This window comes from Agelaius tricolor, unplaced genomic scaffold, assembly GCF_023055355.1.
Source record: "Agelaius tricolor isolate 1412-34295 unplaced genomic scaffold, bAgeTri1.0.p SCAF_38, whole genome shotgun sequence".
Classification (NCBI taxonomy): domain Eukaryota; kingdom Metazoa; phylum Chordata; class Aves; order Passeriformes; family Icteridae; genus Agelaius; species Agelaius tricolor.
Genome location: NW_027269298.1, coordinates 5675759 through 5690639, shown reverse-complemented (window position 1 = coordinate 5690639; position 14881 = coordinate 5675759). Strand labels below are relative to the sequence as shown.

The 14881-nt window shown below is 49.6% G+C and overlaps 1 protein-coding gene across 5 annotated transcripts in view; it reads right to left on the bottom strand.

Moving 5' to 3' along the window:
* MVB12B (multivesicular body subunit 12B) overlaps positions 1–14881 on the bottom strand; it is a 56147-nt gene that overhangs the window by 24027 nt on the left and 17239 nt on the right. For all 5 annotated transcript variants that reach the window (XM_071454275.1, XM_071454274.1, XM_071454271.1 and 2 more), the window contains 3 exons: positions 14499–14628; positions 14100–14222; positions 1851–1948 (listed from right to left, as the gene is read on the bottom strand). In XM_071454275.1, coding sequence (XP_071310376.1) covers positions 1851–1948; positions 14100–14222; positions 14499–14628 — 351 coding nt within the window. The remainder of the gene's footprint in view (positions 1–1850; positions 1949–14099; positions 14223–14498; positions 14629–14881) is intronic.

Below are 14881 nucleotides of genomic sequence, written 5' to 3'. Positions count from 1 at the left end.
CCCCACCCTGCCAGGGACTCACTCAGTAGTGCCAAGAGAAGTCTCCTTAATTTTCAGGTCACCCAGTGTGTCATGGCCAAGACTGGCAAGGACAAAAGAATGGTTAAAAATTGTAATTACTGCTTTCAGTACCATTTTTTCATTGACTCCAGTTTTGTGCAAACAACAACTGCATTGCACAGCCCAAGGGGTAATGGGCAGTTCCAGTGAGGATACAGTCATTCTGCCAAAATATATTTGAGATACAAAGTAGAATCGACAGCCAAAATTCATTTTATCTCCCCCAAACATGCTGAACCACAGCTGGAAGTGTTGTTTTCATTGAACACTGAGAAAATCTTGGATGTCTATAGAGAGCAAAGAGAGACCAAGCTGCAGGTCTTCATCCTACCCCCACGCCAGCCCTCCCTTCCCAAGCAGCTCCTCCTGTGCCCTGAGGCCATACTGAAGCTCAAAGAGACTGCTGCTAATGGTTTTTGTTTTCCTCAGCAGCCCCAAGAAGCCAGTTCTGACCTGGGAGCCAAGAGAGGGAGCCCACAGGGCAGTGCCCAGGCAGAAGGAGCCTGTGTGTGCTGGAGCGCAGCTGCCCCGGCCCAGCACACATCCTGCAGCACCCAGCTCGGCTCAGGGAGCCCTGGCAGCAGCCCAGGCGTGGCAGCCTGCTCCTAAATCTCCTGTTGCCATGGCACTGCAGCAGCACTGCAGATAGCCCAGACGGAACAGGAAACTCGGGAATGGCTTCCAGAGTGCGTCTGGGGGCCAATCCCCCTCGCAGGGTCTGAGCACACAAAGAGAGCTGTCGCGGCACCTCGCTGCAGCTGCTGACAAGGCAGCCGTGGGCAGGAGCTGTGCACCAAAATCCTGTCAGTGCACAGGATGTGTCAAATGACAAGACCCTTTCTCTGGAAAGAACTCACAGCTGTAATAGCCATTACAACACTTGCACAACTCATAACAGTGTTTCTGGAGGAGAATGTGCAATTGGAGGAAAAATAAAGAGTTATACTTGAAAATGTGCTCAAGTAAGCATGAAGAACTAATGCTCTGTCCAGTTCTACAAGGCCTTGTTTTGTGCTTTGCCTGTAAGGATCTGGTAAAGTGCTCAGGCTCTCTGTAAAGCAGGCACCTCCTCAGGCTGCACCACGAGCAGAGGCCACACATCCTGTAGCAAGGGCAGTCCCAGTAACACCACACAGAGCTGCTGCAGTTGGTGCTTTCCCAGGAGAGAAAGTTCAGCTTCCCATCCCCATGCAGAATTGTCTCCTGTGAACCCAGGAATACGCCTTCCCTCACATTTCCAAATGTATTAGGGCAGGAGAGTAACAAGAAAAACGAGGACTGACAAGGATTATGCAATCGTTACATTCTATCTCTTTGGGAACCTGAAGCTGCAGTTTCAGGCAGAGATTACCTTTTAAATAACCCTTTGATTATGGTACATGACTTAATGCCATGTTCCCATGTTACAAGTGCCACTCACTATTAATAGGAGGGACCTGTGAACGGTACATTTTTGCCATCTTCTCTTCCCTGATTATGCACAAGGAGTTTCACCTGCACAGCCCACTGAGCCAACTGCTGAATTTCCTAACTGTCCTAAAATCACCTTCAGCCAGATGATGGGACTAGACTTTCATTAGGCTTTGACAGAGTCAGGTTTAAATCCAGTATCTTTCTTCTCTTGCAAAAACAACATAACAGAGCAAAACCTGTGCTAAGCGTGATTGCACCGTGCCTATGACAATATTTGTTCAGGTGCCATAGTACTCCAAGAAGCCCTCCAAGAGCAGCGTAGTGGCCCAGCAGGAGCGGGTGAGGCGCGGAGCAGGGCAGCGAGGCACTGAGCTCACCTGAGATGGCGTACAGGTTGGAGTGCTGGTGCTCCAGGTCCAGGCGGCTGCTGTGGCTCTTGCCCCGGAAGCTGGCTGGCAGCGTCAGCGAGATGTGCCTGAGGGAAGGGAGGACACGGCAAACACGGTTACTGCAGAGCACAGGATGCTGCTCCTGTCAGCTCGCCCCAGCCTGACGACTCCAGTCAGGTTCAGCAGCAAATATAAATTTCAATTTTGCTTCCAAAACCGCCTACCAACTGTTCAGCATCAGCCCCTCCAGCCCTCGGGGCCCTGGGCTCAGCCAACAACCAAGGACTGCAGCAGTGTCCATCCATCCCCTGCAGGGCATTCAGCCCCAGGCAGGCAGAGCCAGCACCCACCAACAGCCAGCACGGCTCTGCCCCTTTACCTTAACCTGCATTCTCCAATGCAGAGCCCCAGGCTGTGAGAGTTCTAATAAAATGTTATCATTAACCTTCTGGACCACATTGCCACACGTAAAAAAGTCACTTCCTCTTCACAGAGGGGTGAGTGCAGCACGAGGCAGAGGGAGCAGCTCCTGCCTCAGCTGAGTGAGAGCTCCTGAACCGGGCAGACACTGAGCACTGCCCTCCTGCCAGCAGAGCCAGGAGCCCCTGAGTCCCCCCGTGTGTGAGACAGGGCCCCGTGCATTCTCCAGCAGTGCACCAAACCCACGTCCTCTGCCAGCAGATTGTATCTACCCCACGAGCCATCTGGAAGTTATCTGCCTTCAAAAACAGGACATGTTTTGGGAAGAACAATGTATTTTTAGCCCTTGATGCAGATGATGGTGAACAGTACAGATAAAATAAGAAAAAGCAAGCATCAGTCCGAGTTTGCTTGTACTTTCCAAAGCTATTTTTAACCAAAAAAAGATGGTGTGAAAATATATTTGAATTTGGCTATCAGTTTGCAGTTTAAAACACAATCCACATGAGAATCTCTGGAGCAGAGGCATGTTTGTTATGAACACACTTTAAAACAGGAGACCACTGCCTGTGGGCATGACAGGCTTCTCGTTTGATTTTTAATAGAAGTATTCAAAAATATTTTCCAAGGCACCAAAGGCAGCCAGTAGAAAGACTGAGTTTCTCTGCCCTCTATGGAGAACTGCTTTCTTCTCAGCAGAAATAGTTCTGGAGGTAAATAAACCAGATCAACCTAAAAAGCGCATTTCTAAGGAGAGTATTTTTTAGAAGTTTGTGCCACCTTGTGCTGCAGGAGAGGCTGCCCCTGCAGGGTGGGCACGTGCCAGGGGTGCCGCGAGGATGGATCACGGCCCCATGAGGCACTGAGTGCACAGCAGCACCAGGCCAGCCCTGGCTGCCCAGCTCCGCGGGGATCCTGCTATGCAGGGGTGACAGGGGTGACGTGCAGGCCCACACCTGCACACCCACCCTCGGGGTGCTCTGGCACCGGGCTCTGACTGTGGTGCAACGAGGGTGCCTGGAAACGATGGCCTGCCTGCCTGCCTGCCTGCTCCGGGGCCATTTGCTATCCCCGAGGCAGGACAACTGGGCATTCCATTACTCCACTGCCTCAGACAGCCACAGAGATGTCTCCAAAAAGAACATTAGCTGCACAAGACAGGGCAGTGACTGCTGGATGGAAATCAGCTTTCCCCTTCTCTCTTTCTTTTTATAAAAGATGACATTGCAGGGAGGAATGGGAAACAAAGCCTAATTTATTTTAAATTAATGTAAACTTTGGCCAGGATCAATATAGCTTATACCTACCAACTTGATTGCATAATGCATTTTCCTTATGTGTTGTGAGAGCCAAATCATTTTGCATTGTAGAAGACAAAAAAAAAGAGGCTGCCATTGAAAAGCAAGAAAATCCCAATTACGAAGTCCCCAAGTTCCTAAACACATATCGTGAAAGTATGTGCAGTTCTGTGGCATATGGCAAATCAATTACTAGTTTAAATTTTAAAACAAAAACATGGTAAATGTGTTGCACAAATAATCAAGAACAACGGTTTGGTTTAGATTACAGCGGCCACTAGAGTTTTGAATACAATTAATCATCATTCCAGGCACCAGGAAGCCATATTGACACTTATTCCTAATTTGAATATTTAATTAGGGTGAAGTTCTTCATCAAATTATCACAGAGCTGGGAGGAAAGCCTAAAAGATTTAAACAATTACTACTTTAACCCTTACCCAACTGCACACCTGTGAGCACAACAGTCTCTTTCTGCTCTGCAAAGCTGGAATATGATCAGGCAGTGTGACATGTAGAATGGACTACAAATATCCTGGGGAAGGGGAACAGACACCCAGCATCCCAAAGGGCCTCTCTGGAGAGGCCAGGCTGGCACAGGCTTGTGCTTCTGACCACTTGTGCTCCTTGACCTTTACCAGGGCAAAGCTTTTGGGCTGTATCTCTATTTCAGCATCAAGTGTGGTTCCTTCCAGGGCTTTTTTAGTTTGGGGCTTGTTGCTGGTTTGGTTATTTTTAATTGAAGAGCCTGTCCAGAACCATGTACCAGGCTCTTGCTGCCCACAGCTGACCTGGCACAGTCACTTGCTCCTGCCTGGGAGGCTTCCCAGCCCTGGCCCTGCACCAGGAGCTCCTGGGATGGGGCTGGAGCCCAGTGCTGCTCCAGACCTGCTGGACCTCCACACCCCGTGGGCACCTCCTCTGCACAGCCCTGCCTCCAATCACTCAAACACCCCTTTATGTGCTGTATTAATCCATATAAGAAAATCTCTTTTAATGAGGAGTGATATACTTATGAACTCTCTAGAGTCATAATTAGAGCAAACTAATTGAAGTTGTGTTTTGACACACTTTCCAAATTCATGGGTACTGCATGACATATTCACAGCACTACTGCTGCACACCGTGGTGACAGCAAAATCATTAGGCTAATAACACTTATTTGCATTCCGATCATGCCAGCAGCGGCCGTTAAATGCTGCCTCAACCAGCACTCGTTTACTCTGAAAGTTTCCACTGAAAGATATTAACAGTAATTATTAGTACTTTAGTGGCTCTCTGACGTTAAGGAATGGCAACTCACAAAGACTGTCCCCATGCCAATTACCTGCCTGCTGAAGGGTGACCTGAAGCAGCTTTGCTCCTCCCAAAGATGAGCAGTGAGGCAGGCTGGTGTAGCAGGAGCTCAGCCAGCCCTGCCAAGGCCAGGCCAGGGCTCCAGCCTTGCCCTGCACAGCTGGAGTCAAACCCTGCTGCTCCAGCACTGCCCCAATACCAAACGGATTTCTCCCCAGCATACGATAATTTCAAGACAATTTAGAGCAAGTTTAATCACCCTCTTCACTTCAATTGCTCTTTTATTCAGCAAATCCACAGAACAAGTCAGCATGTGATGAGGAGATCCCTCACATGCAGTCTAAGGGGATTTGAGGTCTGTGCACATTATGGCCATTTTCTGAACATTTTTGGAGAGAAACTCACATAAAACAGGCCCAGGAATGCCTGACAGTTCCAAACCTGTTATTAAGAACTGTCTGCAGGAAGGTGATGAACTGCTTTTGAAGTGAGGGGGCAAGTACTCATAAAACAGAACAGAGGATCACAAGGGGAAGTGCCAGATATCAAAGGATGCTTCATAATTCATATAAAAATATCAACAATGTACAGCAAAAGCCCAATGGTAAGTTGGGCTTTGGACCCAGCAGTGACAGACTGGGTGGTACAAGTGTGACAGACAGAGCAGCATCTGAACCATCAGGCAGCAAAGTTTGATTTTTTCACAACAACCTTCAGAATGGTGCTGCAAGACTTCATGGGAATACCTTTCAAAAGAAAAACCCCAAAAAACCCAGAAAAACAACCTTACTTTCCATAAACAATGATCAAGCAAAGATCATTCCTCATGAAAAACGGAAAATGGAACAATTAAATTTCAAGCTGTAGAAAGCTGAAAACACAGCTAAAATGAGTTAATATCAGGCTGCAGCTCTCAAGAAATGCAATCCAACATGGAAGCTTTGCTTATGCAGACTGGAGGCACATTTCTGAGAAGGAAGCTGCTGGGGTTCTATGAACTGACACCAGGGGCCTTGGCAATGGCCCCTCTAGCAGGAGGCATCTCCTGTGGAACCCGTGGTTCCAGCAGTGGCAACGTCCCAGCTACAGCATTTCTTCACAGCCCTTAACTTTGACTGCGTTGGGGCACTGAGATGCCAGAACACCTACCTCATACTCCAAAGAACTGCAATGAAAACCTAAACTGCGAGGCAAGAATCACCTCAGGTAATGGACTTCATTCCAGACAATCTATTCTAATCGTGTAAACCAAATATTTAAATACTTTTTAAAACCTTCCTGACCCTTTCCCTAAAACAAGCAACATATGGGCTTTGCAAGCATTTCATCTCATTCCAAGCTACTAAAATATCCTGTTTCCTAAGAGTCAATGAGAACTGGGGTGCCAGATTCAGATTTTATAAAAGCCCAATGGCAGGAGAGAATGAAAAAGAGAGTGAGCGATTCTTTCCACATTCAGATGTCCCCGCTCAGCTTTCCCAGCTGCACAAGGGCGGGGGGCCCAGCGGGTGCCTCTGGCAGCCCCTCCCCAGGTGCCTGCACCCCCCGGGACACAGTGCTGAGCCCCCTCCCCAGCAGTGATGCTCACCAGGGCACGTGGGCTGCTCACACCAGCAGCCCCAAATGAAAGGCCTAACGCAGAATGAAGCTCCTGCAGCTTCCTCTACATGGGGATTAATTCAGATCAGAGGACTTGAGGAACTAGGACAGAGCAGCTGCCAAACAATAGAAAAAACCCCAACAAGTTTAATTTACGCCGCTTGGAAGTCTGAGCTGCAGCCCATTAAATCCTTACAGGCAGGGGCTGCATCAAAGAGCTGAGACCTGGCAGTGCAAGCATGAAGTGCTTATGAAGTGGCTGTCTCAGCTGAGCAGCGCCGTGTCTCGGGAGGCTGCGGCGGCAAGCGCGCGGCTTCCACATCCTTCACGAGCTGCTCTCCAGAGTCAGGAGTTTTCAGATAATGAAGCAGTAGGGAAAAATTGCCAAACAGCAGAAATACTCCAGAAAGATAAATTACACATGGCGTAAGCTTCCTGGGTTAGGATTTTAAATTCTGCCCAATTAATCAGCAGAGCCCAGGCTCCCAGGCCAGATGCAGAGCCCTGCTCAGGACCAGCCCCTTGCTGGGGACGGTGGGGGCTGCCCAGGCAGACCCCTCTGCCCTGCAGGGCTGCAGGCACAGCCCAGCCCGCAGGGACGTCCACGCCTCCTCTGCAAAACCTGTTAAACAAATATTCCACATAAAGACTCATTTGGGAAGAGCACATTGTCAGCACTTTGCCAGTAATAAATAATGACAGTCCAAACACTTTACTAAAAGCAATAAACTCAAGAAGTGTTTTGGAAAATGGTGAAAGTGATTGATTTAAAGGAAATATCTGAACACAACCACATGCATTTCAGGGTGAAAGCACAGATTACAAATCAGCAGTGGCAGAGATCATATTAAATAGCAGACAACACACAAGTTTTAGGGGAAAAAAGCTCAGTTTCCCTGCAGGGCTTATTTAACAACCCAGAGCACAGCTTCTCCAAATGGATACCTCCGGTCTGGACTTAACAGCCCTATGCTATGCCCCAAAGAAAACATGCCTCCAGAAATACTGCTATAGCAGGAAGAGGGCTCTCTATAAAGAAAAATGACTCTAAGATTGAAGCTTCTTCACTCAGAGCACTCCACAAATTTTTCAATGCATTCTCAAAATCGGCCAAATACATCAGGCTCCTTCTAATTACAGTTCATGGCTTTCCTTCTCAGCTGCTGCAAGGGACTCTTGTGCCTGGAAACCAACCGTACTGTTTAAACATTTTTTCCTAATCATCATTTTCTACCACTAAAACATACTGGACTGTGACCAATTTTTGCACATCTTCATCCAGCTGAGCTGGACGCAAGCCACACGGTCAGTGCTGTTTCATAACAGATCCTTTATGGGAACCAGACTCTGGAGAAACACGTGCCAGCCCCCCTCACCCACCCAAACCATCATGTTCAGATCTGCACAGCCTATGCACATCATGGGCATTTCATCCTTACATTTTGTTCCTTGCCACTCTCACCACGGAGGATCCATGGAAACACTCCCTCCAGGCTCCAACTGACTGAGTCTCATGGCATCTTCAATCCATCGCTGCTGAGATGTGACCTCAGCCCTTATGACATCCTTGGCTTCTGGTGAGTATGTCATTTAAAAACTAGGAATATTGCACTGTGACACAAGTGATTTGAGCATTCAAGCCACATAATATTTTCAAAATATAATAATGAATAACTACTTTTTTTACTTGATCTTATAGGTATTTTCCAATGCAAATGATTTTACAATTAGTTGCAAGTCAGAAGGTGGTTTTAAGGAAGGGATTTAAGGCAGACCCCCACTGCTCTGTGGAGGCATTCTGGCCCTCACACCACCAGCAGTGGCTGCCCCTGTGCAATGGCAGCTTTCTCAGGATTTGGCCTTTCTGTACAACAGAGCAGAACAGCACTGAAGCCCTGGAACCTTCTCCCTTACAGATGCTTCATAAAAATCTATTTTAAATTACTTAAATAAATTATTATAGCTATTTCTAAATAATAGGGTAGCTACTTAAAAAATAGGAAAGGCAGAAGGCTTCCCTTCATTACCACACTGCAGAGTCAGGCTGGTGCATCCCAGCCCCAGCTTGGGTCTCCACACTGGCTTGTTGGTGTTGGTTTATGACCTGCCTCCATTGCACATCATCAGCCTGCAGCAGAAAGCCACAGACTGATCCCTTCCCAAGCTTACACCACCAATTTCAAACCCTGATAATAAATCAATTTGAAAAATCAGACTTCTCTGCCTAGCAAAGAAATTCGTACATTCCTCAACATGAAACTCCATTGGGAGCAGAGAACAGGAACAAATTGTTTCCTTTTCCTAAGGAGGGGCCAGCTTAACTAGTGAAAAGGTAACTGGGAGCTCAGAAGGAAAACTCAGACATCTTGCTCTTATTCCAGGTGTTGAGGCAGAGCAATTGCTATCCGTGTACCAAAGCCAGAGCTGCCCTTCCCTGGTGCAGTGCTCGGAGCCCTGGGCACTTGGAGCTCACACTGACCGGCTCCGAGCACGGAGGGAGGCAGGGACCCACAGCTGCCAGGGCTGAGCTGCAGCAAAAACGATCTGTTTCTGTTGGGTTACAGCTGCACAGGCCAGGCCAGAGCCCCAGCACAGCAGCCACAGGCTGGCCCTGGGTCCGGCACAGCCGCTCTGCAGGGCCCGGGCCCAGCACGGACAGGGACAGGGACAGGGACAGGGACAGGGACAGGGACAGGGACAGGGACAGGGACGGGCGCTGTCCCGGCCATCAGGCTGGGATGGGGCACACAGGGAACAGGGACAGGGACAGGGACAGGAGCACACTCTGCTCTGTCCCAGCCATCGGGCCGGGCTGGGGCACACAGGCACAGGGACAGGAGCACACTCTGCTCTGTCCCAGCCATCGGGCCAGGCTGGGGCACACAGGGACAGGAGCACACTCTGCTCTGTGCTGGCCATTGGGCCAGGCTGGGGCACACAGGGACAGGAGCACACTCTGCTCTGTGCTGGCCATTGGGCCGGGCTGGGGCACACAGGGACAGGGACAGGAGCACACTCTGCTCTGTGCTGGCCATCGGGCCGGGCTGGGGCACACAGGGACAGGGACAGGAGCACACTCTGCTCTGTGCTGGCCATTGGGCCAGGCTGGGGCACACAGGGACAGGAGCACACTCTGCTCTGTGCTGGCCATTGGGCCGGGCTGGGGCACACAGGGACAGGGACAGGAGCACACTCTGCTCTGTGCTGGCCATCGGGCCGGGCTGGGGCACACAGGCACAGGGACAGGAGCACACTCTGCTCTGTGCTGGCCATTGGGCCGGGCTGGGGCACACAGGGACAGGGACAGGAGCACACTCTGCTCTGTGCTGGCCATTGGGCCAGGCTGGGGCACACAGGGACAGGAGCACACTCTGCTCTGTGCTGGCCATTGGGCCAGGCTGGGGCACACAGGCACAGGGACAGGAGCACACTCTGCTCTGTGCTGGCCATTGGGCCGGGCTGGGGCACACAGGGACAGGGACAGGAGCACACTCTGCTCTGTGCTGGCCATCGGGCCGGGCTGGGGCACACAGGCACAGGGACAGGAGCACACTCTGCTCTGTGCTGGCCATCGGGCCAGGCTGGGGCACACAGGGACAGGAGCACACACTGCTCTGTACCAACCATTGGGCCGGGTTGGGGCGCACAGGGACCAGCACCTCCCCAGGACCGGCCAGCACGGGGCCCTGTGGCCACGCAGGAGCTGCTGTGGGACCAGCCAGGGGGTACAGAGCACTTGCTGCCACACATCCTGGGAAGGCAGCTGGAGAACTCTGCCCTTCTGAACCTGCACACCGACTGCTGCACTGACACATCAAAGGAATGCAGGTGGACTGCAGCCAGATCTTCCCTCTCCAGGTAAATCATGAACCTTCCAGAGACAGCCTCGCAAACCAAATGACTGAACGATTCCAGGGTCAGTGCAAATCTACGTTTCCAAAACCTCACATCAACAAGTGAAAGTTGTGACTGAATCCGGTCTCTCCAAGAGGAAGATTAAATGCCCATGACACATCATCTGCAATCAGAGTGCTCCTTTCCCCAAAGTATCCGTCACAGATTGATAACATCCACACAAAAAGTTAAGTGCAATTATGCCTGTCACTGTAAAACACAGTTCGACAGCACTGACTGACATCTTGCTTGCAGCTGACAAAGTCTGAGCGGCCGCTTGAGTGACAGTGGCACAGGCTCCTGCGGCACCTTGAGGAGGGATTCTGAACGTGCTCCCAAGCCACAGAAGCCAGCCGGGCTCATGGAGCACCACAGCAGGGATGGGGCCACCACACAGGCAGCTGCAAGGCAGATGGCTCTGTGCATACTCACAGCAGTCAGGGACTTGCTCCCAAAACACTGGAACCAGACTGCAAGAGGAGAACGCTCCCCACAAATCCAACAGAGTCTGAGGCGTGGCAGAGCTGAGCCCTGAGACCCTGCTGGGGTCTGGCAATCGTGGATGCACAGGCTGGGTGAAGCAGGAGTGTGCCAAAGGTCAGGTGAGTTACCTGTAACTCCTTTGGGGGAGGAATACTCCCTCCTCCCCAAATCGACGCTGCCATGCAGCACAAGCCTCGTGCACAGAGCAGAGGCACCGAGGGAAGCTGCATCAAGCTCCCTCACAGAACTCAAGCCTACAAAAGCCATCCTTCAGCACAGGATGGGAACCTGCAAGAGCATTTCCTCAGACTGCCATTAGTGCCAAGAAGCTGTTCCAAGAGCTGGAGAGAAAGGACAGTGAAGCAGCTTGGTGACCTGCACAATGGCATGGCCACGCTCCACGGCACAGCATGCCGCCCTCACCGGGACTGCCAGGGCTGCTGTTGGAGGCCACTAAGCCACATGCCTGTAGAAGAAAACATGAAGGAGAAGAAATGGCTGAAAAATACCACATGAAGGCAAGAACAACTATCAAACAAAGCCTCCCCTTGTGCAGCCCTGACTGTGAGCCATAAGCCTGTGACATGCAGAAGCAGCACTGTTGATGTGCACCAACCTGTGGAGCTCACACCTCTGATACATGACAACTCTGTGATAGCCACTATCCACTGCCATCAGCACCTTATACCACAGAGCAGAGGGGCTAGTGCAGAAAAAATATATCCACAGAAAAAAGTCCTGCCATTTTAGGTTTAGTTGTACATAGGGGTTAGTTTATATCCAGCGTTAGCAATTGTTCTGAAGCCCCCTCTTGATTCAGAATTATTCTAAATGCAGCCACAACTGAAGAGAGCAGCTGAGATACCCGACCAGCCCAACAGCAGACTCTCCACACTGCTCCACGCAGCACTGCTCACCAATCCCTCCTCACTCCTGAGGCAGCTTCAGAACAACCCACTGGATATATCCACATGGAATAAAATAGCAAACTGACTGCCAGTGTAATCTCCTCTCTCTACGGTGACATGAAAATAAGAGATCACTTGTGACTACAATCTTGCACAAACACTGTGTTGAGTAACTCACCACATTGCCGACAGTGTTAGAAAAGGCCTTCAAGTTGTCGGTGTTCCCTGTAATAATTAAATATTTGCAGGATGCACCTTTATATACATTTCTATTTCTTAAAAAATATATTGGATAATAAATAACCAAAGTAAAAAAACAGACATGAAAGATGCTTTGAATGATCAGGCTGGTGGTGTAAAAGTTACCTGTAAATCACCCATGGGGTGTGAGAGTGGAGCTGGCTACAGACAGGTGGGTTTTACTACAAGGCATTAATGTAACATTCAATTATTCCACTGCATACTGGCTGGTTTAACTCAGCCAAATTAGAATACATTTTATATTGACTATTTTGACATTTGCTTTATTTGGCAAGTAAAACAAAACTGATCCAATTTCCTTGCAGCCATTGTAAACCATAAACTGCACAACAAGAGGTTATAAAATATATAAGCCTTGTAAACACTTCTTTTCAGACTGTCACTGATGCTTTGAGCTCTAATTTTGGCCCTGTTCCCAACAGCTCTGACACTGCTCTGCAGCCTTCCCTGGTCAGCTATAAAGTGACCCTTCCACATTCAGTGATTAAGCACTGCCATTGACATTCTCTTGCTATGGTAACTTTTTTTTCTTTATTGTGGAAATTTGCCCAGACAGAACTTCTTGCAGAAAGAAAATGAAGATCTGTGCTCTAAAATCAAGACATCTTTCTCTCTGATCTCCCATGGCCTGGGCTGGCATCTAGCTTATGTCCAGCAGAGCTTCACAGTAACATCTCCGGTCCTAGTGGGACAGGCTGGAATCCCCAGAAAACTGCTGGCTTTTCATCTCTTTTGCCTCATCTCTGAGAAGCATGACAGCATGTCTGCCTGCAGCACACCTGACAGCACACGACAGCAAGCGCTGTGCCAGGGCATGGCAGCTTACCAAGCAAAACTCTCAGTGAAAAAACACCCAAATGCTTTGGAGAGCTCAAAGAGCCACCACAGCACCGTGGATTTCAGTCTGGGTCATGGGTGAAGGCTCAAATGTACCCACCTGCCTTAAGGAGGTACCTGAGAGCTTTCTGGGGAACACATTGCAGCAGTTTAAAAGTGTACCTTTGAAATGACCTGTAAATCAAGACTCTAAAGGACACAAGCAATTTCCACCCATGTGATACAATGACCTTTGTACACAAACTGGGCCTCAGAACTCCTCTCTGCTGTCTCCTTTGAAATTCCAGCTCTCAGTAGTTACTGTAATACTGTAAAGGTATCTGCAGTGTAGAAAATGCCTACAAAAATGCATGTACACATAATAGGCAAAAGCACAAAGGGACCCAAGGAGAGTGTGCTGTCCCCTGGCAACAGCCTGGCCCAGTCTATGAGCCTCAGCAGCAGGAGCACAATTCACACTGGGTGCTGTACTTTTGGAGTGAATGTCAGGAGTGCAAAGTTCTCAGTTTCATCACTGTCTGGGCTGGTTTGCTGCTTAACAACACCTCTTTGTCCAGAGAAATCCAGCAAGTAAGCTGTCAGTACAGCACTACTGGTATATGGAAGTCTGCACACTAGCACATCTCTTGATACACACACTTGACACACACACAGAAATACTGCCTGTAACACAGGGGGAACAGCCTGGACAGGCACACTGCCCAGCAGTGCTGCTCCCATCAGTCACCACAGGATGAGCAGGCTGCTGTGCATGCTCAGGACAGCTGCATAACTGGAGCTCAGCAACTGGGTTCAAGAAAATAAAAAATCAAGAACCAGTACTTCAAACCATGAACAGACTGATCCTGGAGATGAGCAAAACCTGTTTCCCTTCTGAAGTCCGTAGAGACACTTCTCCCTCCCTCTGGTTAAGGAGAACAATCAGCCTGGCTGCAGCTCTGGCTCACCCTTTCAACATGTATGTGTTGGAAGCCACAACATCCTGCATAGTTTAAAGCAAAGGAAAGGTACAGTTTGCTGCTTCCCTTCCTTAGCAGGCATTTCCTTTCTTCTGGGTTCTTCACCCATTTTTCTTTACACAACAACAGGCAAATACTTCAACAAACAGCACATTCCCTTATCAGATTGTGACACAATCATTCCACGCCGATGCAGCACCCTGGTCTTGGTTTCCCAGGCAAGGTGAGTAACCACAAGACATGCAGCATCAAGCAGAAGGAGCTGAAATGCAGAAGACCTACCTTGGCAGGTTGGGAGCGGGCGTGGAAGCCGGCGCTTGGGCGGGAGGAGCCGCAGGCTGTGCGGAGTCGTGGTTGCGCGGCACTCTGCCCATCCGATACCAGATACCCATGCTGTTCAGCTCCCTGGAAACCAACACAGCCCGTGCTGATGCTGCACACACGCACCAGCACCAGGCACTGACGTGCTTCACCAGCACCTTGGTCAGTGAGAACAAGGGTAATTAAAATAAAGGAGGGGTGAGGTAACTCCTACATCAAATTCAGTAACACTTGCACTTACTTGGACTTTTCTAATGATAAGCTTCACCTCTTATACGCTATTACTATTAAAGGAGCACAAGGCCCTTGCTTTGGTATAACTGCATGCCTGACAACAGCTTTGGAGTGAGGGGCACTTACCCTATGAACGTGTACTGAGGAGGGGCTTGCTTGGACCTCCCCAGGATTCGGATATCGCAGATCGCTGCCTCTGTAGAATCTCGAGGGATGAATTTAATGCACAGCCTCTTCTTTCTGAAAGCCACTTCTTCTGCAAAAATAACCCAGGATACAGGGTGGGTTTTATGCAAGATTAGAGTATAAATGTTATTTATAGTCTCTCCAGGTATTAGGCAGGCAATTATGGCAGAACTGGTGCCAAAGAACAGACATATGTCAACAAACCAGTCAGTGCAGTGCCATTCAGAGGGGAATGTTCTATCAGATGTGCTCTTGGCACTGTAATAACCAGCTCTCCTCCTGCCTGCTGCAGAGATCAGCTCCCACGTGTGCCTGGTGCTGCC